General features: G+C 39.4%; 1 protein-coding gene and 1 pseudogene across 4 annotated transcripts in view; both read left to right on the forward strand.

The window, feature by feature from the left end:
- The window catches only part of LOC136878915 (sorting nexin-25), a 195685-nt gene that overhangs the window by 115280 nt on the left and 53965 nt on the right, over nucleotides 1–26440 (forward strand). For all 4 annotated transcript variants that reach the window (XM_068228861.1, XM_067152522.2, XM_068228862.1 and 1 more), the window contains 4 exons: nucleotides 9507–9646; nucleotides 9740–9863; nucleotides 9944–10077; nucleotides 25269–25550. In XM_068228861.1, the coding sequence (XP_068084962.1) occupies nucleotides 9507–9646; nucleotides 9740–9863; nucleotides 9944–10077; nucleotides 25269–25550 (680 nt within the window). The remainder of the gene's footprint in view (nucleotides 1–9506; nucleotides 9647–9739; nucleotides 9864–9943; nucleotides 10078–25268; nucleotides 25551–26440) is intronic.
- On the forward strand, nucleotides 52–206 carry LOC136879422 (5.8S ribosomal RNA; annotated as a pseudogene).

Below are 26440 nucleotides of genomic sequence, written 5' to 3' on the forward strand. Positions count from 1 at the left end.
TGCTTCTCCTCCACTCACTGTGGAGAGAACGATCGAAAAATGAAAAAAAACAACCCTGAACAGTGGTTCACACGGCTCGTGGGTCGATGAGGAACGCAGCAAATTGCGCGTCGATATGTGAACTGCAGGATACATGAACATCGACATTTTGAACACACATTGCGGTCCATGGATTCCGTTCCCGGACCACGCTTGGCTGAGGGTCGGTTGCTAAAACTGAACGCGACATTGCGCTCGAAGGGTGGGAGCGTCGCCATTCGTGTGGCCACGGCTGCCACCGCGTCTCCTGAAAAGAGCTTCACCCCGGTGGAGCTGGACCGGTCGACACCACCACTGAGTGTGTGTGAGACGGGAGGGTTGGTCCGCGCAGCCTCTTTAATATGAAAAACTTCGAAGCCCTTCTTCCCTACTAATTTTTTGCTTCATCTAGAATGTATTCCTTACTTCTTCCTTGCCAGGTTTTTAGAACTTTTTGTTGTCATGATATCTTCTCCTCTTTTAACCTTTTCACTGCCGAGTTTTGATGACCAGGCGAACTCTCTGGACTGCTTTCTTTTTTTATATAAAGGAAGGAGCACTTTTACAGATACATTTTTACTGATACTATTAATGGAATGCATATTGTCCCCTTAGCCCCTTAGCCCAATATGGGGTTGGGGATGAAGTGAGATTATATTTTGCACCATATTTTTAAGGCCGGATGTCCTTCCTGATGGAAACCTCAGTTGAGAAGGTAATGAATATGAAATGAATGATGGTGAATGAAACTGGGTAGGAAGTGGGTGGAATTGGCTGTGGCTTATGAATAGGAACTGTCCCGGCATTTGCTTGGGAGTGAAAAAACAAATCTCAGGACAGCTGATGGTGGGATTCGAACCCACTTGCCTGCCAAATGCAGAGCTTGGCTCCATAACTGTAGCATGTTAATTCGCGCGGCTACTCCACTCGGTCATACTATTACTGAAATCTCTATATATAAAATAAGAGTTTTGTCTGTACATTGCTCAGAATTTGAAAAGAATGGTATTTCTGTATCGGTCACGTCCATAGTAACAAGGAATGTACTTTTTACTTTTCCGTAATTTCTGTCTGTCTGTATGTATGTACACGCATCACAAGAAAACGGCTGAAGAGAATTTAATGGAAATTGGTATGTAAAGTCAGGGAATGAGCCAATACAATCTAGGCTATAAATAATTTTATTCATGCTGAGTGAAATGGTAGTTTAGGGGAAGGCCTAAAATTTAATTCTCAAATATTTATATTATTAGCGGTCTTATCGATAAATACTATATAACTAAAGTTTCCGATCAATTATGTCTTCTACTTTTTTACCGTTACCGGCTCTGATAACACCGATATTAATGAATTTGTATTTTTGTAGCTAAGTCCATATCAACGCCAAGCCACGAGAAAATGGGTTAACAGAATTTAATGAAAATCGGTATATAGAGTTGGGGAGTAAGAAACTATAGTCTAGGCTATACATAATTTTATTCGCCCTACATGAAATGGTAGTTTATGGGAAGGCGGCTAAAATGTAATGTTTAAATACCGGTACCTGTTATTGGTGCTATCGAAAAGTTATTCTGGACAGTCTGGGGAGGATGCTGAACGGAGAAATGGAGTGGGTATGTTGCTAAATAGGACATCCAAGAACAGTTTAATTGAATGGAATCCCATCTCAGACAGAATGATGACAGCTAGATTTCAAGGTAAAATTCAAAATGTAACAATAGTAGTTTGTTATGCACCAACAGAAGTATCTGATGCCAACATGAAGGATCAATTTTATCATGAGTTGAATGAAACTATGAAGAATATAAATAAAAGAGATATTGCTATTATTATGGGTGATATGAATGCGAAGATTGGATCAAACAATGAGGGACTAGAGCATGTGATAGGGAAACATGGATTAGATGAAATGAATGAAAATGGAGAGAGATTTGTAAATTTGTGTCAGCCAGGAAATGGTGATTGGTGGGACAATCTTTCCTCACAAAAGGTGTCGTAAGGTTACATGGGTATCGCCAGATCACAAAATAGAAAATCAGATCGACCATGTAGCTGTTAGCTAGAAATTTAGAAGATCATTGACAGATGTGAGTAATAGAAGAGGAGCTGATGTTGGTAGTGATCATCATCTAGTAGTAGCTGAGTTTAAATTGAAAATAAAGGCTGCATTGAAGAAGTTTGCAAAAGAGGTTCAACATACAAAGGTTAAACAGTGAAAAGAAGAGGAAATAATTTAGTCTGGAGTTGTAAAATCGGTTTGAAGTCCTTTCAAATCTCGAAAAAGAGGAAGAGTTAAGTGTGGAAAGAACTTGGGAAAATGTTAAGAACACTTATATACAAACATGTGAAAAAGTAATTGGCTATAGGAGCTATCAACAGAAAGACTGGATGACTGAAGGAACATGGGACTTAAATGAGAAACAAAAAGAGGCAAAAGCTATAGTAAACCAAAGCAGAAAAAGACAGCAGAAGTCAGAAGCCCAAAGGAAATATTCAGAAATTGACAAAATGGTTAAAAGGAGTGTGAGAAGCAATAAAAGAAGATGGATTGACCAGCAGGCACAAATTGCAGAGGAAGCTGAGAAGAAGGGTGATATGAAACAACTCTATACTATTACAAGGAAGTTGTCAAGAAGAGATTATAGGAAGAGTAAACCAGTGAGGGATAAGCAAGGAAATATTCTGTTATCACAAGAAGAACAATTGAGAAGATGGCAAGAGTATTTTTCAGATATTTTAAACAAAGATGATGGAAATGAACAGGAAATGCAAGAAGAAGTAAATGAAGGCTTAGATAGTGAAGACTCAAGAATAAAGCTAGATCCCCCAGCAAGACATGAAGTTAGGTTAGCATTGAAACAAGGAATGGTAAAGCAGCAGGTATAGATAATATAGATCCAGAAATACTAAAAGTGGATGAAGAGGCCACCATTAATTTGCTGCTACCATTACTGGGGAAAATATGGAAAGAAGAGAAAATTCCAGCTGATTGGAAAGAGGGCTTGATAGTGAAACTCCCCCAAAAAGGTGACACCACAGTATGTAAGAATTGGAGAGGAATAACACTACTGAGCATACCAAGTAAAATTCTCTCTAGAATAATTCTAAACAGAGTAAAGGACTCAATTGAGCAGCGTCTTCGAAAAGAACAAGCTGGTTTCCGTAGACAGCGCAGCTGCATTGATCTAATAAATACGCTAACAATAATTCTAGAGCAAAGTAATGAATGGCAGGCCACATTGTACTTGACATTCATAGACTTTGAGAGAGCGTTTGATTCAGTAAACAGGACCGTAATGTGGAAGACCTTGGTGAAATATGAAGTACTGGATAAGAATCTCGTGAAGGCAATGTATGAAGGGTATAGATGTAAAATAGTTCATGAGGTAAAACTCTCAGATCATGTGAATGTCACAAGTGGAGTTCGCCAGGGATGTGTTCTTTCACCAACAATCTTCTTAGTGGTGCTCGATAATGTTATGAGAAATATGTTGGGTGGAAGGAAAAGAAGAATACAATGGGGAATGGGGGAAAGACTGGAAGATTTAGAATTTGCAGATGATATTTGTCTTTTGTCTTCAAGAATTAGTGATATGAAACACAAGTTAGAAGGATTACAAAAGGAAGCTGAGGCTGCAGGACTCAATATAAATGTTGTTAAGACCAAGGAAATGAGAGTAAATGCTAAAATTGATGAAAGATTGTTTGTGGCAGGAGAAGAGATTGAAGAGGTTAAAACATTTACCTACTTGGGAAGTGATAAGAGAAGGAGGGGCAGAAGAGGATGTGAGAGCCAGAATAAGGAAAGCAAATGGAGCCTTCATGCAGCTGTATACAGTATGGAAGAATAACAACATTTCAAGGAAAACGAAAATAAAAATTTTCAATACAAATGTTAAATCAGTTCTTCTATATGCTTGTGAAACTTGGAAGGTTACACAAACTATCACTAATCTCTTGCAGGCATTTATAAACCGCTGCTTACAGCACATCATAAACATCAGATGGCCTGAAATTATATCCAATGACGAGCTATGGAGAACAACAAACCAAGTTCCAGTCGCAGTGGAAATCAAGAGGAGGAAATGGAAATGGATAGGTCATACTTTGAGAAAGCCAGCGGGATCTATAGAACGCACAGAATTGGAATGGAATCCGCAAGGGGCACGGAGGAGAGGTCGTCCTAGGAAGACCTGGAAGAGGACTGTAGAGGAGGAGGTTCTTGAAGCAGGGAAGACCTGGAAGAAAGTTAAAGCATTGGCAAGTCGACGACCACAATGGAGACGTTTCATGGATGCCCTATGTTCCAGTGGGAACGAGGAGGAATTAAGTCAAGTCAAGAATACAATTTCCGACCAATTATGTTTTTTTCAGTTTTATCGTACCAACTATGCTAAGAGTGGTATTTCAAAGTCGGAAGAAAAACAAATGTGAAGGCCTACAATATCGAAAGCGCATAACACTGATCAACAATAACATTACATTGACCATTATTTGTTGTGATGTTCTTTGTCTCTTATGCTGCCACTTAACTCCGATAGATGGGATTACCACTGCGTACCGAGTATAACAGCCTAACTGAATATTGGCAGGAAATAGCTGGGGAGTTAGAAAACTTTCTTCTTTAGCATGCCATTCCTCTGGTTCATACATTTTCTGATATTGCAGGTATGTGACACACTGGTTCATCATAGTATTCCAGCTGTTCGATCCCTACTCTGACACGCTGTTTTGAATGAGCTATATGCGCACTTACGGCAGAGGCTCACTTAGTAGTAGTAGTGTTAAGAGCTGGTCTAGAATTACAATTTACACCTATTCCAAATGATAGCACCACAATTCATTAAATAACTCAAAAGTCAACCCTGAAAAGAGCCGTTTCTTAAGGAAAACTTCTTCCTCTTCACTTCTATTAAATTCTACATTAATTTTATTCCAAATTAGCAGTGAAGAGGGGGTTTCTTCTCTGGCTTGGAGGAAAAAAGTGCCTCCAAGTCAGATAGATTTTTCCGCCGCCAGAGTAGTGAATGGGGTTTTTCGACTCATCAGTTACTCCTAGGAAAAAGATTAGTAAAAGGGCATATTTTTTGCCCTGCGACTCTCCACTATTCGACCCCCCGCCCCAAAAGACGAGTGTTCACGGATCACGGCTGTCTGCGGCTTGGTTATTCCAGCTCTGGAACTTTAGACTGTTAGATCGGCAGCGTAGTACTGTTCGTTAAAAGTGAGAAAATGTGTAGTCTTTCATTTGATCGAGTATTTCATATGAAAGCATTGCTTTTAATCATGCCATTCCTACTGACATCATTGTAATGACCTATGTTCACTTCATTCAAGGTTATACATTTCATTATTGGTTCCATATTGAATTAAGATTACATATAATTTACAAAGTTTATTCCACCTACTCAATGTATGTATGTTCAGTCCGTCAGCGATGCCGCTGGTGGGATCCTCAACAGCTCTGCCATCAGCTGTCATAGATGGCCTAGGCATCACTGAAGAGGTGTACTAGGGAAATGAATGAGGTAGTTTCCCATTGCTTTCCTCACCGAGCCAGAGTTGCTATTACATATCAGTCTGCCAAGCCCACTGAAATGCATACACAAGCCGACCCTATGAGCAACATTTTCACACCATTCATAGCAGGGACTGGCTGCATAAGGATTGGCATTACTAGCATCGCTCATACCTCAGTCACTCTCATATTGTCAAAGCCAAGGATAAGACAGAGACAGATCTATGAAAGTAACAAAATTGCTCTAGCCTATACCAGAAGACATAGTGCACTGTAAACACTAGGTCCTGCCAGCAAAGGCATTCCAAAGGCACTCAATACTGTACAATAATTGCAATGTCTATAAATACATTACAATTTGTTATCAAGAGACTAGTTTCAACCCTGTGTGGGTCATCATCAGCCTTATAACACAAATGCTTTATACGGTTTCTAAAGTTCACAATGCAACCTCTTACATGGCTGACTCCATGACACACGCGACTGCACGAAAGAGAATGATAGAATGAAGCTCTCCCCTGCTGCTTGTTCTATCTATTAGTTCGGACAGTGACGCCAAGCCAGGGCATTCACCGCGATACACACTTGAGTTCTTTGTCCCGAGAATCGTTTGGTTCCCACGGTCTTCGCGCAAAGATTGTATTACAGAAAGCAGTGATCATTAACACCACAAACCAGTCATGTCATTCAGGAAATTATGATGAATATAACTGTTATTTTAGTATTTCTGATTTCCTTCGAGAAGAGCAGATATGATCCTTACTTCCAACTTGTCAGGTTTGCTTCTTGCCGCAATTTTCTTTATCAGTGTGGTAGATGGAATTCCCCGAACAGCATTTGGGTATCTCCATCCTTAATCTGTGATTTTCTTGCTCGCTCTCTCTGAATGCCTCAACCGACTCGGCGCTCTCTGCCCCCTAGTGCACTCAGAACCGCTTCGCGCCTTTTCTGAATTCGACTCCCTGACACAATACTTCTATCGCGTTAAATATCTATTTCTTTCCTCATGAACGATATGGTTCAATATATACATGCTACTGGGTGTCGAGACCTACTTAACCTAATTTATTTACATTTGCCAGCATTAATGTTGAGACCGTTGACGTAACACCACACCGCTATAGTGTCCAAATCCGACTGTAACTTCAGACTATCATCTGCACATTGAATATCCCTGTACATTACAGTGTCATCAGCATACTGGGCTATAGTTGGGGTCACACATTTAGATAAATCAGAGACAAATGCATTAAATAATAAAGGTCCCAAGACGGTGCCTTGACATACTCCTAAGGTTACTTTAACGGTCGAATATCGAACTCCATCAAACACAACATGTTGAGTTCGACTCTCGAGAAATGACCGCAACCATGCCAGTACACTTCCGCTTACATTCATCTGTCTTAATTTTAACAAAAGTCGTTCACGAGGGATTTGGTCAAAATCTTTAGCCCAGTCCAAAGCCTCGCAGTCTACTTGAACAATTTTAGATTTCTTCAGGAAGAACTGCCACTCATCAATAACCTTTGTTAGTAAAATATTACAGGATCCTGCTGGAAGAAAACTGTGCTGGCTTTCACTTAGCAGATTACCTTCCCGGAAGTATTCCTGTATATTAGAGGCTACCAGTCATTCCATACATGTACGTTCGTGGGATGTGAGAGACACTGACTGATAGTTGTCAATGAGTGCTTTGTCCCCTTTCTTGAAAATCGGAACTACATCAGCACACTTCCAAACTTGAGGCAGTGATCCACAGTGAAGCGACAGGTTGAATAGTTCGCAGAGAGATGGTGCCACTGACCCAGCGCAGTCATGGAGTATACAGCTGGGTGTTTCATCAGGGCTGCTCGCCGCATAGGGTTGAATCCTCTTCAAACTTGCTAGTACTTCAAGTTCCGAGAAGTAGAGGCTGGAGGAAGGGAGAGGCAGTATGGGTGTGTTGGTTATATACATGTCCCTAGCTGATTATACATGGGAGAAATTCTCTTTAAATTTTTCACTGAAGGCTGAGGCAGTGTCTGCGGGTTTGGAGATGGATTTCCTGTTAGCTTGAAAGGAGCTTGGTGCAGCACTGCCACAGTTCCTTTTTAGTAGTTTCCACAGCTCTTTGGTATCTGAGCAAGCCTTGTAAATATACTGATCGTAAGCCTCCTTGATCCTATTCTAATTAGTGTTTTTCCATATGGATTTGTACTTTCCCACGCTTGTTCCTTTTGGCACGGCTTCCACTTTTTGTATAGATTGTTCCATTTCCTTATTAACTTCAAAAGTTCTTTCTTAATCCATGGAACTTCTCTCTTTTTAAAGTGTATTTCGGTACAGTTTGGTCAACACACCAGAAAAATGTATTTTTTCAGGCGAGCCACAAGGAGTCTACGTCACAGGTTGATAAGGAGGTTGGAGTGGGTTGATGATTCAGTAGTAAGGTGGAGAGGGATTTCCAATCAGCTTTCCTGAAGTTATATCGAGGCCTGGATTTGTGTTTGACAGGTTTTCTGCAGCCTAGGGTAGCTAGAGTCGCTTGAATGGTGTGGTGATCACTGAAGCCGGGTATGACTTCAACTCGGGATACTGATTAAGGATGATTAGTGAGAAATAGGCCTAATATAGAACGGGATGTTTTGGAGATATATGTTGCTTCTAGAACAAGCTATTCCAAAAAGAGATCATAGAACGCTGTTAGGAATGTGTCTGCCAATGAATTTCCAGGGATGGGAGCGGAATCACAGGTCCATATTATGTCCAGGTTAAAGTCCCCTGTGAGGTAGACGGCATTGTACTTGTGCTGAATGAGTTGCACTCGTCTTAGAGATTCCAGTAATTCTTCATTTATACAGGGCTTGGATTTTGGAGCCCGATATAAGCTACCTGTCAAGAATTTGTTGCCTCTAGTGTCACCTCCACTCATAGAGCTTCACTGTCAGTCTCCAAGTATCCTAGTTGGATTGGTTGTAGTTCCGTTCGTATAGCCAGGAGACCACCCCCTCCAAACGTCCAGGTTCTATCCTTCCTGAAGACCAAGTATGGTTGTGGAAATACTTCACCGTCATAAGTAGCATTGCCCAACCACGTTTCACAGACACGATTGACGGTTCAATACTTGCCATTGATGCTCTTATCTCCTCCTGTCTCCTATAACCCATTATGCTACGGGCATTAAATGAGAGAATGATGTTTCGGGAGCCCTGTACACTGATAACTGAGTCATTGCTATTTACTGAGTTATTTACTTAATTTCCTTTGGCACTTTGAAGAACGAGTCCGATGATACCGGAAGACAACTCTTCCAGCACTGGCAAGACAAGAAGTCACGTTTAATTTTATTGTAATCAGATGGAGAGATTTTGGCACAGGTCTTATGCGTGGACATTTCACGCAACACACACTTCACATACAGCTGATTCATACGGCCCTTAGAACAACAAATATGACATTCTATGTTACATTTCTGTCTGGAGGTCCTGGATTTGTTTCTACACCTCCAGATGCAGCTATGGTCAGGAGAATGAGGTAAAATGTTGATGAGGGAGGTATGGCAACTCTGCGCCTTGCTTGAAGCGTACTGCCAGTACCAGCAGTCATGTACACATTTTCACTGGTGCACCATGTTAAGCACGATATTTTACAATTTTTCACAATTAGCAAATTCTCTCAGAGGATCAAACTGCTAGGACACTCACTGAACACCCCATCGTTAAAGATCACTTTGTTACTTCCACACGTGACGCGTTTAACTGCTATAAATAACAAGAAAATATGGAGCACTTGGAACACTACATGTCGACCTGACCCAGCGCAGTCATGGAGTATACAGCTAATCTGCTAGAAGAATGCACTAAAAATGCTATTTAAAAAAACACTATACAAATACAAAGCTGTGTGTATGAATTCTTACAGTATTTTAATTACTTTTTAGTTAAATCATATTCCCCATTATTACTTTTCTTTTTCACATCTTCCTTTTCAGATGTCAGAAGACCGAGAGTCGCCACAGTTTGTTCTAGTTGTTCATGTTTTGGAAGATGAGAGTGACAGTGAGGCTGTCTCAACTGGTTGGGTGGTGCTTCGTAAGCTGTGTGACTTCCAAGAGCTTCATCGGAAGTTATGGTGAGTAATTTCTGAATGATGAAAGAAACAAAAAAACAGTTAATGAATTGAGCTAAAGGTAAAGTAATCAAATTTTATCAAAATCTTTTACAGCCAATTGAATCGCAACCTGAAGCACTTAGATCTCCCATCACAGTCCCTCAAATTTCGGTTTGGTAAAACTGCTCTGAAGAATTCTCTGGAAAAGGCCAAAGTTCAGATCCAGAAATATTTACAGGTAATTGTATTAGAATGGCTGAGAACTGGTATATGGAGCTTTTCATTATTGTTAGAGCTAATTACTTTGTTCTGCACCAGTATGTATTGGAAGATGACACACTGAACCAGAGTGAAGCCTTGTACGCATTCCTCAGTCCCAGCTCAGAACATCTTAAGCAGATGAATCCTTCTCCGAAGAAAACTAAGTTTTCACTTTCTACTTTCTTCAAAAGGTATAGTCTCTCATCAAAAACCTTGCATTTCTATCGGGAGACTTTGTTTACCCTGCATGTTTACTGTTTCATTTCTCACTTTGGTGCTATGTTGTTTTGCGCATGCATGATGTTTAAGGAGGTTAGTGATGGAAGATGGACATAAAAGTAACTGCTTGTTATTTATATTTATTTTCTTAAGGTTGATGCTCATAGTTACAGTGTGACTATATAGGGATCTATACCTGTTCTTCAGTTCTTTTATAAATGGACTCCATCACCCTCTATTCTTTTCTTTCGTGTTTGCGTTGCGTCTTGTTTTTAATTTCATACTGCAGATTTGTGCTTAATCTTCTACCAGTACATCTTTATAAACTACTTTCTAAAACCTCCTTTGCAATATCTTGTCTTGAAAATTACTGTGTGTTTTAGAATTTGTTCCATCAGCTTGGTCATAATGATGTATGGAATACATCAGAGCCAGCCTAAATGTATATATTACTCCTATGCAAATGCTGCCTGGTGTTAATATTAATTTGGTATGTGTACTTTCCATCATAATTCAAAAACTTTGAAATTATTGAAGTATACTGCTATTAATACTCATACCCGACTTGCTGGAGTAGAGAATTGATGATGACGACGACGACGACAACGATTACTGCTATTTTTAAATATCTTAACACACTGAAGAAATTATTATTGAACTTCTGAGTCTCATGAAACATGCTAATTATGTACTGGTTAATTAGGTTCATGTTGGTCTGGGCCATTCAAATGATGCTGTCATATGATGTAAAGTGGTTGAATCGGTTAGGTTAGTCTCAGTTTTGGGTCACACTGTCAAGAAATTGTTTACTAGTGATCTATCAAAGTCATTAAAGGTGTCATATCAGCTTGTAATGCAGCCATAGGACAATATAAGGCATGATTTTTAATTAATTTCCAATTTTTTTTCTTTAAAGGAACACAACATTATTTAGAACACATTTTCTTTTCTTTGGATTCTACACACCTCAAACTACTTCTCCACAGAGTCACCACCATTATTAAGACACTTGCCATAAAACAGGCCACTAATTTTTTGTATGTTTCCATCATAGGACATTGCTGTCTGTGATGAAATTCATGTCTGTACTCCTTCGTTGAGATCATAGTCATTAAAATGCTTGCCACCAAAGAACTCTCCAGGCGAAGGAAAAATGGAAATTACTTGGCTCCAAATCAGGACTGTAGGGTGAGAGGTTGGGGCTGCTGCCTCTGCCGCCAACCAAATGATATGATGAGATCCTGGGTTTGATTGCATTCCGAGCCAAGAATTCAGCTAGCAGAATGCCATGTCTGTCCCAGAAAACCATGCACATGATCTGGGTGGAAATTGTCTGTCTTAATTTCTTCTTCACTGCTGACATTGAATACCTCCACTCAAAAGATCACTGCTTTAATTGAGGAGTGATGTGGGATACCCATGTCTCATCTCCTGTAACAGTATGGTTTAACACATCGTATGAGAAGGGCCAGTGCAATGCCTATTCGTTTGGTCTTGTGTTCTTCATTGAAGGTGAGCTGAGTGGCTTAGACAGTTGAGGCGCTGGTCTTCTAATCCCAACTTGGCAGGTTTGATCTTGGCTGAGTCCAGTGGTATTTAAAGGTGTTCAAATACATCAGCCTTGTATCTGTAGATTTAGCACGTAGAAGAACTCGTGTGGGATAAAATTCTGGAATTGAACCTGGCCCCCCTTGGTCCAAAGGCCAGTATGCTAACCATTTAGCCATGGAGCCGCACGTTGTCAGTTAACACTTGAGGAGTGTGTTCAACAGGGGTTATTTCCTCGCTAAGAAAATTGTGGAAAATCTCAAGTAAACATGTAATAAAAGGCACATGGAATGTACTTTTAAGGAATTACGTCTTTCTGGTCTGGATTGCTCATGGTATTCAATAGTATTCAACTACCATATGGATGAAATACTAAAAAAATAAAAATTAAAAAAAAGAACTTGGAGTGGCAAAAGCACCATTTGAACAGACACTTCTCGCTTCTGAAGATTAAATCGCTACATACCTGAAAGAAGATCCGTTATCCCCCCTTTCAAGCGATTATGAGTATTGGAAAACAAATACAAGGTTTCCAAAGCTGTGAAAACTAACTGAAATATCTATGTGTACCACCAGCAACAATATTTTCTGACAGACTAACTTTGGCGCAGCAGAACTCATATGCAACAGAGAAAGGAAGCATTGACCTCAACAGACTGAGAATGCTTGTATTTTTGAACAAATCCTGATAACACTATTAAATTACTGTTGCCTCATTCATCATTTTATATTTTAATGATGTTCAGTACTTTTTTAACATATGGTTGTGGGAAGATGCATAACTACTAACTAGAACTACATATCACAATATAGTTTAACTTAATTTACAATTATATAGATATTGATGTGTTAAGATATAAATGCTTATTTAATAAATAATGTTGTATTCAGAAATTTGTTTTTATTATTTATTATTTTATTTCAAGAATGAATATATTGGAGTATTGAGTATTTGAGACAAAAAGCTTATATTGGTATTGATTTTCGATGAAAACTGGTATGGACCCATCTCTATTGAAAACTGTTTGTAAGAACTATATGATATATATATATCATGATGTATAGCGGACCAAGCACTGGACCTTGGGGTATACCAGTATTCACTAATTGCCAACCTGAATACAGACAATCAAGGAAAACAACTTCCTGAGGACAGTGGGAGAAGTATGATTGAGCCACAACAAAGTATTTTGTGACAGTCCGATAGATTTTAACTTCTCTAGAAGTAATTCATGGTTTGCACAGTCAAAAGGTTTGCTGAAATCAAACAGACACAGCTCAGTGAGTTGTCATGTATCTTAAGCTTATCATATATCGTCGGTGATTTTTAAGAGAGCCGTTGTTATGCTATGACCTTTCTTGAAACAAGTTTGGTTGGAATTTGAAATGTTGAAATCATTTTAAAAGTCACACTTTTGTTCATGTACTACGTTTTTCAGGACTTTTCTTGAGACAAGAGGTTGGACAGTGTCTTCACTCTTGGTTGCTCCTCCAGAGCTTGTTTCTGTAATGGCTGTTTGCTGAAGTGCTGGCTTCAATCTGTCAATGCCAGCAGATTGTTTCTATGTTGATGGTATCATGATTTCAAAATGTTTGTCACTGTTAGACAAACCTTGATATGGGCCATCGTACTTTGGATGTAATGGCTTTCTATTAGCATCATGAATTTGCTGGTCATCAGCTCTAATGGACAAACAATTTCCAGATGCCATGATGATCAGTGGGGGCAGATTTCAAGGTTCTCTTCTGTTCTTGTAATTTGAAGAGAAAATATGGAATGTCTGCAATTACCTTCTGCTGTTGCAATGGAACTTTTTTTTGTTTCTGCATTGTCTTTGTACCATTTATTAATTGCATCCAGCAATGACTATCTGCAAGAATATCTGATTCCGGCACCACCGGGCCAGTTGGCCGTGCAGTTAGGGGCATGCAGCTGTGAGATTGCATTCAGGAGATAGTGGGCTCGAACCACATTGTCAGCAGCCCTGAAAATGGTTTACCGCGGTTTCCCATTTTCACACCAGCCAAATGCTGGGGCTGTACCTTAATTAAGGCCACAGCTGCTTCCTTCCCTCTCCTAGCTCTTTCCTATCCCACTGTCACCATAAGACCTACCTGTGTCGGTACACCGTAAAGCAAATTGTAAAAAAAAATAATTAAAAAATCCTGTACCATAAGTCATTTCAGCAGCTGTGCTGTCACTTCCTGGCATAATATGCAATCAAAGCCAAAGACTCATGAGTACTAATAGAAATTTCAGAACCCAGTCGTCCTTGAGTTGGACTATCAGGGCAGTCTTTAATTGATGGTGCAGGTGCAAGCATTCAGTTTTGCTATTTGTTGCTGGATGGTAAGCTATGGTCTCTATGTGGACTACACCCATTGCAGCCATGACACTCTTAAAAAAGTTGACTTTCAAATTGTCTTCCACAGTCTGCTGTGAGGATGTATGAGACTCCAAAGCGAGCTATCCAGGTGAATAAAAATGTGAATGACCGGGCGAGTTGGCCGTGCGCGTAGAGGCGCGCGGCTGTGAGCTTGCATCCGGGAGATAGTAGGTTCGAATCCCACTATCGGCAGCCCTGAAAAGGGTTTTCCGTGGTTTCCCATTTTCACACCAGGCAAATGCTGGGGCTGTACCTTAATTAAGGCCATGGCCGCTTCCTTCCAACTCCTAAGCCTTTCCTATCCCATCGTCGCCATAAGATCTATCTGTGTCGGTGCGACGTAAAGCCCCTAGCAAAAAAAAATAATTTTTAAATAAAATGTGAATGTGCAGCTGTTTCAGCTGTGATGTCCACAAGAGGCACTGTCGGTGGCTGTTGAGAAAAGCATAGATATCTGTATCCTTGTGATGTTAGCAATGGTCCAGCTAGGTCAATGTTAATGTGGCTGAATCTTGATATTACTGGTGGATATTTTACAATTGCACTGCACTGGTGTTTAGAAACTTAGCTTGTTTGACATGGTACGCAATGTGATGCCCACTCCTTAATATCTCTCTTGAATGATGGCCTGAACTAACTTTTTACTCCATGAAAAATGAAATGTCGTATGGCTTTTAGTGCCGGGATATCCCAGGACGGATTCGGCTCGCCAGGTGCAGGTCTTTCTAGTTGACTCCCGTAGGCGACCTGCGCGTCGTGATGAGGATGAAATGATGATGAAGACAACACATACACCCAGCCCCCGTGCCAATGGAATTAACCAATTAAGGTTAAAATCCCTGACCCGGCCGGGAATCGAACCCGGGACCCTCGGAACCGAATGCCAGTACGTTGACCGTTCTTTTTACTCCATGCTTATGTGGATGGGAGTGATGAATGCTTTCTGGAATTCGGGAGGTATGTATGGTCTAAGGTTTTCTTGAAATGTATCATAGACAAGTCCCATGCCATTTGGTAATGTAATTGTCTGGAACACTAACGAGGATGGCTGCTTGAGGTGGAGTAGTTCTTCATCGGCTTATTGAGTGTAGGCAATCTCTTCCATGGTAAAGCCTGGCTATATACTAATGGAAGAAATACATGAGCAAGCCTCTACTGCAATGTTGTTTCTGCCGCAAGTATAGTGTATATCAGTTGTGAACTGATGGAAAGTCCCAAGTTCCGATGAGGGAATTTGATTTTTCACATCAGTAGAACATATCAAAAATTAGATGTAAGGTTTTTAAGGCATTTACTCTAAAAAACCAATGTTTCATCTTAGTCCTGACACTAAACTCATCAGAGTGGAATATGTCAGGCTCTACCCACTGATACTGGGCTGTATACAGGTGAACTGGCAGAATCTGGTAAGGCTCTCTGATAAAAATTGAGTCCCAGAAATACACATTGTTGTTTGTAGTGGGTAGTTGTTAATGGCCTGTGCTTGCTGTGTAAGAGGTTTTAATATCTTGACTTGATATAGGGTAACCAAGGAATGGCCCCTCCACTGCATTAAATACAAATTTGCTTAGGTTTATATTGATGTTATGTTCATCAAGAGGCTAGAATAGTAAGTGAAAGTGTTACTTGTATTCTCCTTTATTCTGTATTGCTATAAAAATGTTGTCTATGTAGCAGTATCTATAAATTTGACGGTATTAGTAGCCTATAGTGATCTGTATTGACTACTTACAGTGTCAATTCACTACACTGATAAACAGCAGATAATATGATCTGCCTTGTCAATACTACACGAGTGACTTCTGTCATTGTAATGTTTCTGATTTCATTCGTAATATTTTCTTTACCGAGCTCGATAGCTGCAGTCACTAAGTGCGGTCAGTATCCAGTATTCGGGAGATAGTAGATTCGAACCCCACTGTCGGCAGCCCTGAAAATGGTTTTCCGTGGTTTCCCATTTTCACACCAGGCAAATACTGGGGCTGTACCTTAATTAAGGCCACGGCCGCTTCCTTCCCACTCCTAGCCCTTTCCTGTCCTATTGTCGCCATAAGACCTATCTGTGTTGGTGCGACGTAAAGCAACTAACAAAAAAAAATATTTTCTTTCAGTTTCTCCAGTGCGTGAGCATTTGTTTGATACACTCTTTCTTTCAGTTTACCCCATAAGTAAAAATCACACACTGTTAGATCTGGAAAATGAGGGGGAAATAGACCAGCACTGATCACTCTGTCTGCAAACACTTCCGAGATTGTAAGAAGTTAAGGCTGTGCTTTATGAGTAGGGGCTGAAACTTGTTAAAACACCCACGTGATTTTTCTTCTTCCGTTAACTGATGGAAGAACAGCATCAAAATGTCAACTTCGTAACTCTCTGCATTTACTGTCGTCTTGAAAAAAATAGGTCCAATTATTCGTCTTGCACTAACAGCACACCAAACACCAATCTTCCTGTCATAATGAAGGACTTCATAAACACCATTAGAATTTTCTGCACACCAATAGCGAGAGTTATGATGTTAACACGACCATTAATATGAAACCAGAACTTTTACATACAAAAATACGGCATTGCAATAACTATATCACCATGTTAATAGCTGAGATTCAGACTGGTGACTCATTTTACAAATAAAAGTATTTATAAAATCCTCCTTATCAACACAAATCAACTCATCTGTTAGATGAAACAAAGTCTATACATGTTTCAGCCTATTCTCAAGGCCATCTTCAGTAGCAGAACACCGGGCGAGTTGGCCGTGCGCGTAGAGGCGCGCGGCTGTGAGCTTGCATCCGGGAGATAGTAGGTTCGAATCCCACTATCGGCAGCCCTGAAGATGGTTTTCCGTGGTTTCCCATTTTCACACCAGGCAAATGCTGGGGCTGTACCTTAATTAAGGCCACGGCCGCTTCCTTCCAACTCCTAAGCCTGTCCTATCCCATCGTCGCCATAAGACCTATCTGTGTCGGTGCGACGTAAAGCCCCTAGCAAAAAAAAAAAAGTAGCAGAACAATTATTACATAACACAAACAAATTAAAAATCTTGATGAAGTGAAATGAGAGTGATCATGATTAATAAATTAAAAACATATTGAGGTTACAAAGTTCTCTCGTCTGCTGGGTCGTTCTTGATTGTCAAATAAAACTTGCTGACTGTTAAAATGAGAACATTGTGCTAAGCAGTGTAGTGAGACCTTCAATACCATGGATTAAAACGTGTGTAACATCTGGAATGAGAAAAGGAATTATGAGTGGATGAAAAACAAGTTAAAAAATAATGTAAAAAAAGAAAACTCATTTAACTTATTTGTAACTTGTAATGGCGACTCATGCTTGCCAGGTCGAACACGTGCAGGCTGCTTACAAGGTCAAGAAGTATGCCTCCGATACTGCAGCTGCCATAGCGCAAAGTACAAACACCGTACATTCGGTCTGGGTTTACATGAGAGACCCTCTATGTACCATTTGGGGGATTGGTTCTTAGGTATAATACATTCCTGAAGTATTTAGGAGTAACAATGGACCAAACGCTGTCTTTCAAGAATCAGTTAAAAACACAGCTACCGCAATAATAGAGAAGCTTTGTGGTACAACTTCAGGTGCTTCTGCAACAACTCTGAGGTGCTCTGCTTTAGGTCTGATCTTCTCTACAGCTGAATACTCTGCTCCACTTTGGTTGAACAGCCATCATGTTATATCAGTCAATACCCAACTTAACAATTCCATGAGATTGATTTCTGACATAATCAAACTGACTTCCATCTATTGGCTTTCAGTTCTCAGCAACACCATGCCTCCACATCTGCACAGAAAAGATGCTTTTATTCGAGAATACAAGAAGATCGTAGGAAACCTGGCCTGCTAGACCACTGGACTTGGAAAGTATTTAGGGACATGATCTAACAATGAGTGCTAGATTACAACTGTTCTTCAGCAATACGTTGAGGAACTTGGATATTGATGAATGATGGAATGGTTGTACCTCAGGACCCCTTGAAAATGTTGCTTGATTCATTGTCCAGACAGATGTGACAGGTTATACAGAGGTCGCCACATTATCTGTACAGAGTGTACCATAATTAATAGCGCAAATTGAAACAGTGTAAGTACACAGTACAAGAAGCAAAAAAATTCTTAGTAAAGAAATTAATGAACTGGATTAAAGCCACTATATATATATTTATTTAACAATAAAGCCAAGTTTTCAGCCAAATTGCATTGTCTTTCATCAGGGCATGTGAAGTTCTGCCTCTGACAGTGAATGTGTAAATGTCATCCTTGTTAGGAAAAGGTACCAATACATCATAAAAGTTATTAGATATTTTGGTAGAAGTGCAGTTGTTTTTATTGAACAAGGAAACAGTCTACACTTTGAACACTTCCTTTAACTATGAGCAAGTACACTGTACATTCATTGTAACATGTAACTTAACATACTAAGTAAGACTGTTTAATTTTTCATTAAAAACAACTACACTTTTACATACAGTCAAGTCAGTGGTGGCTAGTAACCACAAATTCTAAATTATCTCCCAAACGGCTGTTTGCGGACCTATGTTTACCAAGAACTTTTTGTTTCTAGTATCATGTACTTACAGCTGTTTCAATTTGCACTATTAATTATGATACACTCTTTATATTTGTTCTGCACCTCTTATAGGTATGACAGTGAAATAGAACCCTTTTTTTCAGTACTACCTAAGTAAGTCTATTCACACACGTAATCCGTGATATGGTGGTATTTCGCCAAATCCAAGACAACCCTGAATGCAAGACACAACATAATTAATAGCGCAAATTGAAACGGTGTAAGTACACATGAGTGCTAGATTACAACTGTTCTTCAGCAATACGTTGAGGAACTCGGATTACAAGGTCAAGGTCCATTTTTTCCTTCCAGAAAATTAAATCAGGCTTAAAAATTACTTTGTGAAATCATATGAATGCCTTTGTTGTACAGTATGCACTTTTAGACTTTCTTTGTCTGCACGCCAATGCCGAATATCAGATTTAATTATGCCGTATTTTTTTGCGGCTGTTCAGTTATTCTTTATATCCGCGAGTTTAATAACCATTACAGGTAACCCTTCATAATATCGAAGGGAACCCATTGAAAATTTGCCAGCAATACCTGTTCCACGTGTGTCTACAATACGATGAACCATCAGAAAAATATTAATACTGTCTATGAAACTGTGACTTTTACTAAGTGTCGGGTACAACCGGCAGTTGCTAGACGTACTGTATGTCTCACTTGCCAGCTTTGGCCGACATCAGCGGCTAGCGATAGAGACGCGAACGTTGAAGGTCAGTGAGTTTATTGCGCTGTGGTATGGCCATTCCGCCCTTGCGTTTTTCTCGCACATACCTCACAATTTCATCTTCAACTTCTTTAAAGTGTCCTGTTGAGGGCCACTGAATGCATTAATCTTTGTATAGTACACATTCTTTTAACTATCTTTGTCTTCATGCCAACGTGGAACATTGACTTCAGTTATGCCGTATATTCTTGCGGCTTCAAAATTATTCTCCATTTCTTTATGTTTAATAACCATTAACTTAAAATTACCCCCATCTCATGACACTTCAGCCCTTGAAGGGCCTTGGCCTACTAAGCAACTGCTGCTCAGCCTGAAGGCCTGCAGATTACGAGGTTTCGTATGGTCGGCACGACGAATCCTCTCAGCTGATATTCTTGGCTTTCTAGACCGGGGCCGCTATCTCACCGTTAGATAGCTCCTCAATTCTAATTGCGTAGGCTGAGTGGACCTCAAACCAGCCCTCGGGTCCAGGTAAAAATCCCTGACCTGGCCGGGAATGGAACCCGGGGCCTCCGGGTAAGAGGCAGGCACGCTACCCCTACACCACGGGACCGGCTAACTTAAAATTGGCAACATAATATTGACAAGAACCTGTTTAAAATTCGCCAGTAAATGCCTGTTCCATGTGTCTGTACAAAATGATGATCCATCACAAAAATATTCCTGCCGTCTAAAAAACTGTTAGGCCTAATTTTACTAAGCGTCAGGTACACTAGACACGTTATAACTCTGCCACTGACCAGACTTGGCCTTCCCAAGACTTTGAAGTCTCGCATGTTTTGATGTCATTCTGCAGATTTGAGAAACATTTTTGTAGAAGCTAGTAGAATGTCATACTCTCTTCACTATTTCCCGAGAACCAGTTATGTTACACAGAGGCACTGTACAGCCGACTACCGTGGCTAGCGATGTTTAATAAAGACGTGGATGTTGATGGTCAAGTTTTTTGCACGTGCGGGGATTGAAGAGAAACAGCTTGGTTACCGTGGTAGCTGCCATTGGTGTTCATTACTGTTAGGTCACGAATGCAAGACGACCCGTTTTTTATTTTCACCCGAGATTCTGAGAAAAAAATCTTCTTGGATTCAGAGAAATATGGTATTGTCACCTTGTAAACGAAGTGATGGGTTTCAGAACGTCCAACGACGACATTCTCCATGATCCGTGCAGGCAAAATGTTTTTACTCACCAATTATATTTTTCCTTTTTTTTCACGGATGTAATTTCTCTCTTATTACCTTCCCGTTTCTTTGTTTTCTTTGAGTGCTGTGCTTATCTGTGCAAGTTTGACAGAATTTTGGTGAAAATTCAGATCTGTAATATGACAGCATCCAAGAATGTTAATTTTATTTTAGTTACATTTTTCCCTGTTGTTTCAGAACTTTTTCCTTATAAACTTTACGTTTATATGTTTTTTATTTTTACAAAATATTGAACTTTTATACATCTATGTTATAATAAAGACTCATCATGAACATGAATGTTATTGATTTTAATGAAGTGCCTATTTTAAATCTACCCGCTGTAGGCAGATTGCCAGTCTTCCTCATTGCTGGTCTTTAGAAAGGGCTTTGCAATTAAACGTTACAGGTTCTCCAACAACAAACTGAATATACTTCTGCTTATTTTATATTGATACTAACACCATATTTTTAAATGGAATGGCTGGAATGCATACAGCTGGCCTAAAAGTTCAAATGCGTACAAGTTCAAATATCTAAGTATTTTCAAAATTGGACATTTATTTGCTCTCCAGCACCTTGACCTAGAGCGGTGGCAATGCGGTGCCAATATCTCAAAAAATGGTCGGTTTTAGGGTTTTAAAAGTGTGATTTTCAGTGTTCCCAAGGGATACACCGAGATTTGTTCCTCGTATCGTGATTTAAAATGAGATTTGCCTCTTCCTTCTACAAGAAATTCTATTTTTGCCTATATTAGCTTATGCTATTGTGACAAAAGGCCTAAATCTAGAGCAGAAGCTGAATTCTGAAATATGCTTTCTTAGTGCACCTCTAGGGCAAAAGATGAACATATGTTCCTAATTTCAGCTTTCTAGTTCTTTTGGATCAGGAGATTTCGTGTACAATGAGTGGTGTTATCTTTATACAGGGCAATTCAAAATGATCGACCCGATTTCATAAATTTATTCTATGAAATCTAATGAACATATCATACTGTGAGATATGCGCAAAGAAAGGCAAACTCTCAAAGTTTAGTTGAGTTTAGATTTCATCCCACGTGGTTTCATTTTCAGCCGTTACGAGCGTGCAGGAAGCGAGTAAAGAAAATGGCTGCAGCTGGAGAGCAGAGGTCGTTCTGTGTGCTTGATTACCATGTAAACAAGTCTGTGATTTGTGTTCAACGGCATTTCCATACCAGGTATGGGAGAGACCCATCTACTGGAAAAGCCATTCGCATGTGGTATGCAAAATTCAGAGACATAGGCTGCATCTGTAAGCGAAAGTCGACTGGCCGTCCTTCGACCGGGGAAGAGACAGTGGAACGTGTTCGCACCAGTTTCCTGCGGAGTCCGCAGAAGCCCACCTACCGGGCAGCGAGGTAACTTGAACTTCCACAGGCAACTGTTTGGCGCATTCTACGGAAACATTTACGAATGAAACCCTACCGCTTGCAACTGGTGCAGGCTGTAAAAGACATTGATTATGCTGCTCGAGCGTCCTTCTGTGCATGAGTTTCTCACATTAATGGAAGAGGATGGGTTCTCCGAAAGGGTAATTTTTAGTGATGAAACGACTTTTCACCTTTCCGGGACTGTGAATAGACACAACGAAAGGATCTGGGGAACTTCTAATTCCCATCAAGTTGTGGAACACCAACGCGATTCTCCCAAGGTGAATGTGTTTTGTGCCATTTCCCATGAGAAGGTTTATGGACCCTTTTTCTTCATTGAACCTACTGTGACGGGAAATGTTTTTCTTGATATGCTGCAACAATGGCTCCTGCCACAGCTCGAACTGGATGGTGCCCCTCCACATTACCATGGCAACGTTCGGAGCCATCTCAACGAGACACTGGCACAACGCTCAGAAGGATCTCAGAAGGATCGAACTCTCATTCGTTGGCCACCACGTTCCCCCGACTTAACCCCATGTGATTTCTTCTTGTGGGGTTTTGTAAAGGATTATGTTTACGTACCACTTGTTCCACTAACATTGGATGACCTTCGTGCCCGCATCACAGCAGCCATCGCAGAGATTGACCGCGACACACTACACAAGGTTTGGCAGGAGATAGACTTGATGTTACGCGAGGTGCTCGCATAGAACACTTATGATATGACTGAAAAAAACTTTGAGAGTTTACCATTCTTAGCACATGACTCACATTATGATATGTTTATTAAATTTCACAGAATAAATTTATGAAATCGGATCCATCATTTTGAATTGCCCTGTATATACAGGGTTATTCACCTAAGATGTTACACGGAAATAACTTCTAAACCATTAAAGATATCGGCATTCTGTTTTCATATTCGTAAATGGTACCTACGGTCTTGTAAAATAATGTGCTACTTATTCTCATGGAGTGATTAATAACTGAGATATTGATACTAACTTCATATTCTTAAATGGAACAGCAGGAATGCATACAGCTGGCCTAAAAGTTCAAATGCGTACAAGTTCAAATATCTAAGAATTTTCAAAATCAGACAGTTACTTTTTGAGATATCAATAAGAACGTATTTGGGCTTTTGCGTGCCGCATCAGGCATTGATTCCAGCCACAGAATGGATGCCAGGCGTGTACTGTAAACTATCGTACACATAATGTGATGTACCGTAACATACCCAGGGTGTGTAACGTTATTGTATGACTGGCAAACACATAACGGGGAAGGGAGATTATTCGGACATTATTCATTTTCTTTTCTAGAAGGAGCTCTTCTGGTGTCCTGTATTATGTTTATTTCTCTATTCATACAGTTGTATGTACTGTACACTCACGCCCCCCTGTCCTGTCATGAGTTCGCCTGTCATACACACTTTGCAAACCCATCACATGTGTACGATATGCTTACATTCCTGGTATCCATTCTGTACCTGGAAGCACACCCAAGAACCTGCTTGTGCTTCAATATGTCCTTGCTCGACTTCACGCTATCTGATGTGGCATGCAAAACCATGCATGCTGTTCTTTTTGATATTTCAAAAAGTAACTGTCCTGTTTTGAAAATACTTACATATTTGAACTTGTACACAGTTGAACTTTTAGACCAGCCGTATGAATTTCTGCCGTTCTATTTTAAAATATGGGGTTAGTATCAATATCTTGGTTATTAATCATGCCATAAGAATACGTAGCACATTATTTTACAAGCCCCTGGGGACCATTTACGAATATGAAAATAAGTTAGAAGTTATTTCTGTGTAACGTCTTAGGTGAATAAGCCTGTATATATATAAAAGAAGATTTTATATATATATATATGCCTTTAACGTCATTTTCTTAACTCTGATTAGTGTTCTTTAGTAATTTTCTTAGCTGCCTCTGTGGATCAGTGGTAGAGTGTCGGCCTCCGGATCCCAAGATAGCGGGTTCAAACCCGGCAGAGGTAGTCAGATTTTTGAAGGGCGGGAAAAAGTCCATTCGACACTCCATGTCATACGATGTCGGCATGTAAAAGATCTCTGGTGACACATTTGGTGTTTACCCGACAAAATTAATTAAATCTCAGCCATAGACGCCCAAGAGAGTTCTGGTTTACTCGGTCTGCCATCTAGTGAGCCTAGAGTAAAACGGAACCTCGAAATTGACGAGCAGACAGCCAGATGGCGTCAAAATTAAATGTCTGCACACCGTAGCTGAGGCCATACGATTATTATTATTATTATTATTATTATTATTATTATTATTATTATTATTATTATTATTATTATATTTATATTTATATTTTGCGAATGAGCCCATTAGGACTACGCAAAGTACTTAGAGACAGGCATTTGCCTTTCTTTGTGCCCACACTTCCTTCATTCGTTTGCTGTGTGCTTCTTTTCTCTCTTATTATTATTATTATTATTATTATTATTATTATTATTATTATTATTATTATTATTATTATTATTATTATTGGTAATTTTCTTACTCGAGAGTAAACACTCCTTAGTATATGAATAATAATTCTTCTATACTATTGATTTTAGTACCTTATTCTATGTATATTAAGTCTGAACAATTGAAAAATAAAGTACATGTTTCAAGAGATGTTTCATTTAATATGAAAAAATGCTGAACATTGCTTAAGGTATGGATAGCTGCCTCTGTGGATCAGTGGTAAACGTGTCACCCTCCGGATCCCAAAATAGTGGGCTCAAACCTGGCAGAGGTAGTCGGATTTTTGAAGGGCGGAAAAAAGTCCATTCAACACTCCATGTTGTACATGGTTGGCATGTAAAAGACCTCTGGTGACACATTTGGTGTTTACCCGACAAAATTAATTAAATCTGAGTCATAGACGCCCAAGAGAGTTTCAGTTTACTTGGTCTGCCATCTAGTAGGCCTAGAGTAAAACAGAACATCAAAATTGATGAGCAGACAGCCAGATGGTATCAAATTGAAATGTCTGCACACGGTAGCTGAGGCCATACAATGATGATGATGATGGTGGTGGTGATTATTATTATTATTATTATTATTATTATTATTATTATTATTATTATTATTATTATTATTATTATTATTATTATTATTAATGGATGGCATTTGAAATTCCTGTTAGTGCTTTAATGAATACTCAATTAACAAGGGGGAATAACTAAAGGTGTTTCATCGCTCTTTTTGAAACCTTCTTTTATAATTACAATGTCCTTTCCTATTGTGAAGGTGAAACAGCATTTTCAGTTTGAAGAGTAATGGGGAGCCTCTCATTATTGTGCTTGTGTTTCAGTCCTATACAGATGTTGGATGCCTTAGATTTTACTGTCTCAGAACCCACTCCTGATTGTACTGCACCTGGAACAAGTGAAAGTGATGATGAAGGCACATTACTACTCTTGGATGAAACTGATGGTCGAACATTGGCTGCTGGAGATTTTTCCAGTAAGGATGGTATTGCTGAACCATTATACTCATTATTGGGAGAAGTATTTGATCTGCGTGGTGTTTTCATGTGGCTGAGGAAAACGCTCATCACCTTTGTCCAGATCACATATAATAAGACTATTAGCAGGTGGGTGGCTATTCTGATTATGATCCATTAACTTTCATGACTTTTATCCAAACCTTTATTTCATTTTGACTGTGACAGAAAATTAATTTGCAAAAACTTCACAGTACTAGAAAGAAATTATTGTTTTTTAACTTTAGACAACTTTTTAATGTATTCTGTGAACAGTTTGATTCATTTAACTATAAACTTACATATTCTATGGATGCTTTTGATGAGCAACCTTCTCATTACTGTACGTAGGAATATTAATGTTTGTGATGTTACCAAATAAAAATAAATTCCTTAATAATTTAATAACTAAAAATGATTAGTGCCCATTTTATGAAAGAAAATACTAAAAATGCCAGCCTTCAATGACTACACATACACTTATTAGCAAATTTTGCCCTCTTGGTCTTCAGCATAGCTGTCAGATTTAAATTGCATTCCTTGTATCATTTGCTTAGTTTTCTTTTCGAATATCTTTCTGTAGTAGACTTTGCCAAACTTTCTCTGCAGAGACATTATCAGAAGCCATTTCTAAACTGAATCATATTCTTCCCATATCTATAATGCTTATCTTTCAGTACTGTATAAATTAATGGGGAAATAAGGTATTTTCCCCCCTTCATTTTCCTGATGGTTGGCAACAGTGTGCTATGCATTGCTTATTCTTAGATCTTCACATTCTATGTGCATTATTCACACTGTTCTTCATTGGTAATTATTCTGTGTGATGATTGTTTTAAGTTAAAAGTATATTTAGTTTGATGTATGTCACTTTTCAGGAATTTTGAGGTTTCTGTGTGCGATTAGTAATGCTGTAGGAAGCCCCTAATTTTGCTAGCATTGGGTGAAGTAGAGAGCAAATGGCAATGTACTGCCATTACCATAGCAACCTTTGTACTACT

The sequence above is a fragment of the Anabrus simplex genome, chromosome 8 (genome assembly GCF_040414725.1).
Source record: "Anabrus simplex isolate iqAnaSimp1 chromosome 8, ASM4041472v1, whole genome shotgun sequence".
Lineage (NCBI taxonomy): Eukaryota > Metazoa > Arthropoda > Insecta > Orthoptera > Tettigoniidae > Anabrus > Anabrus simplex.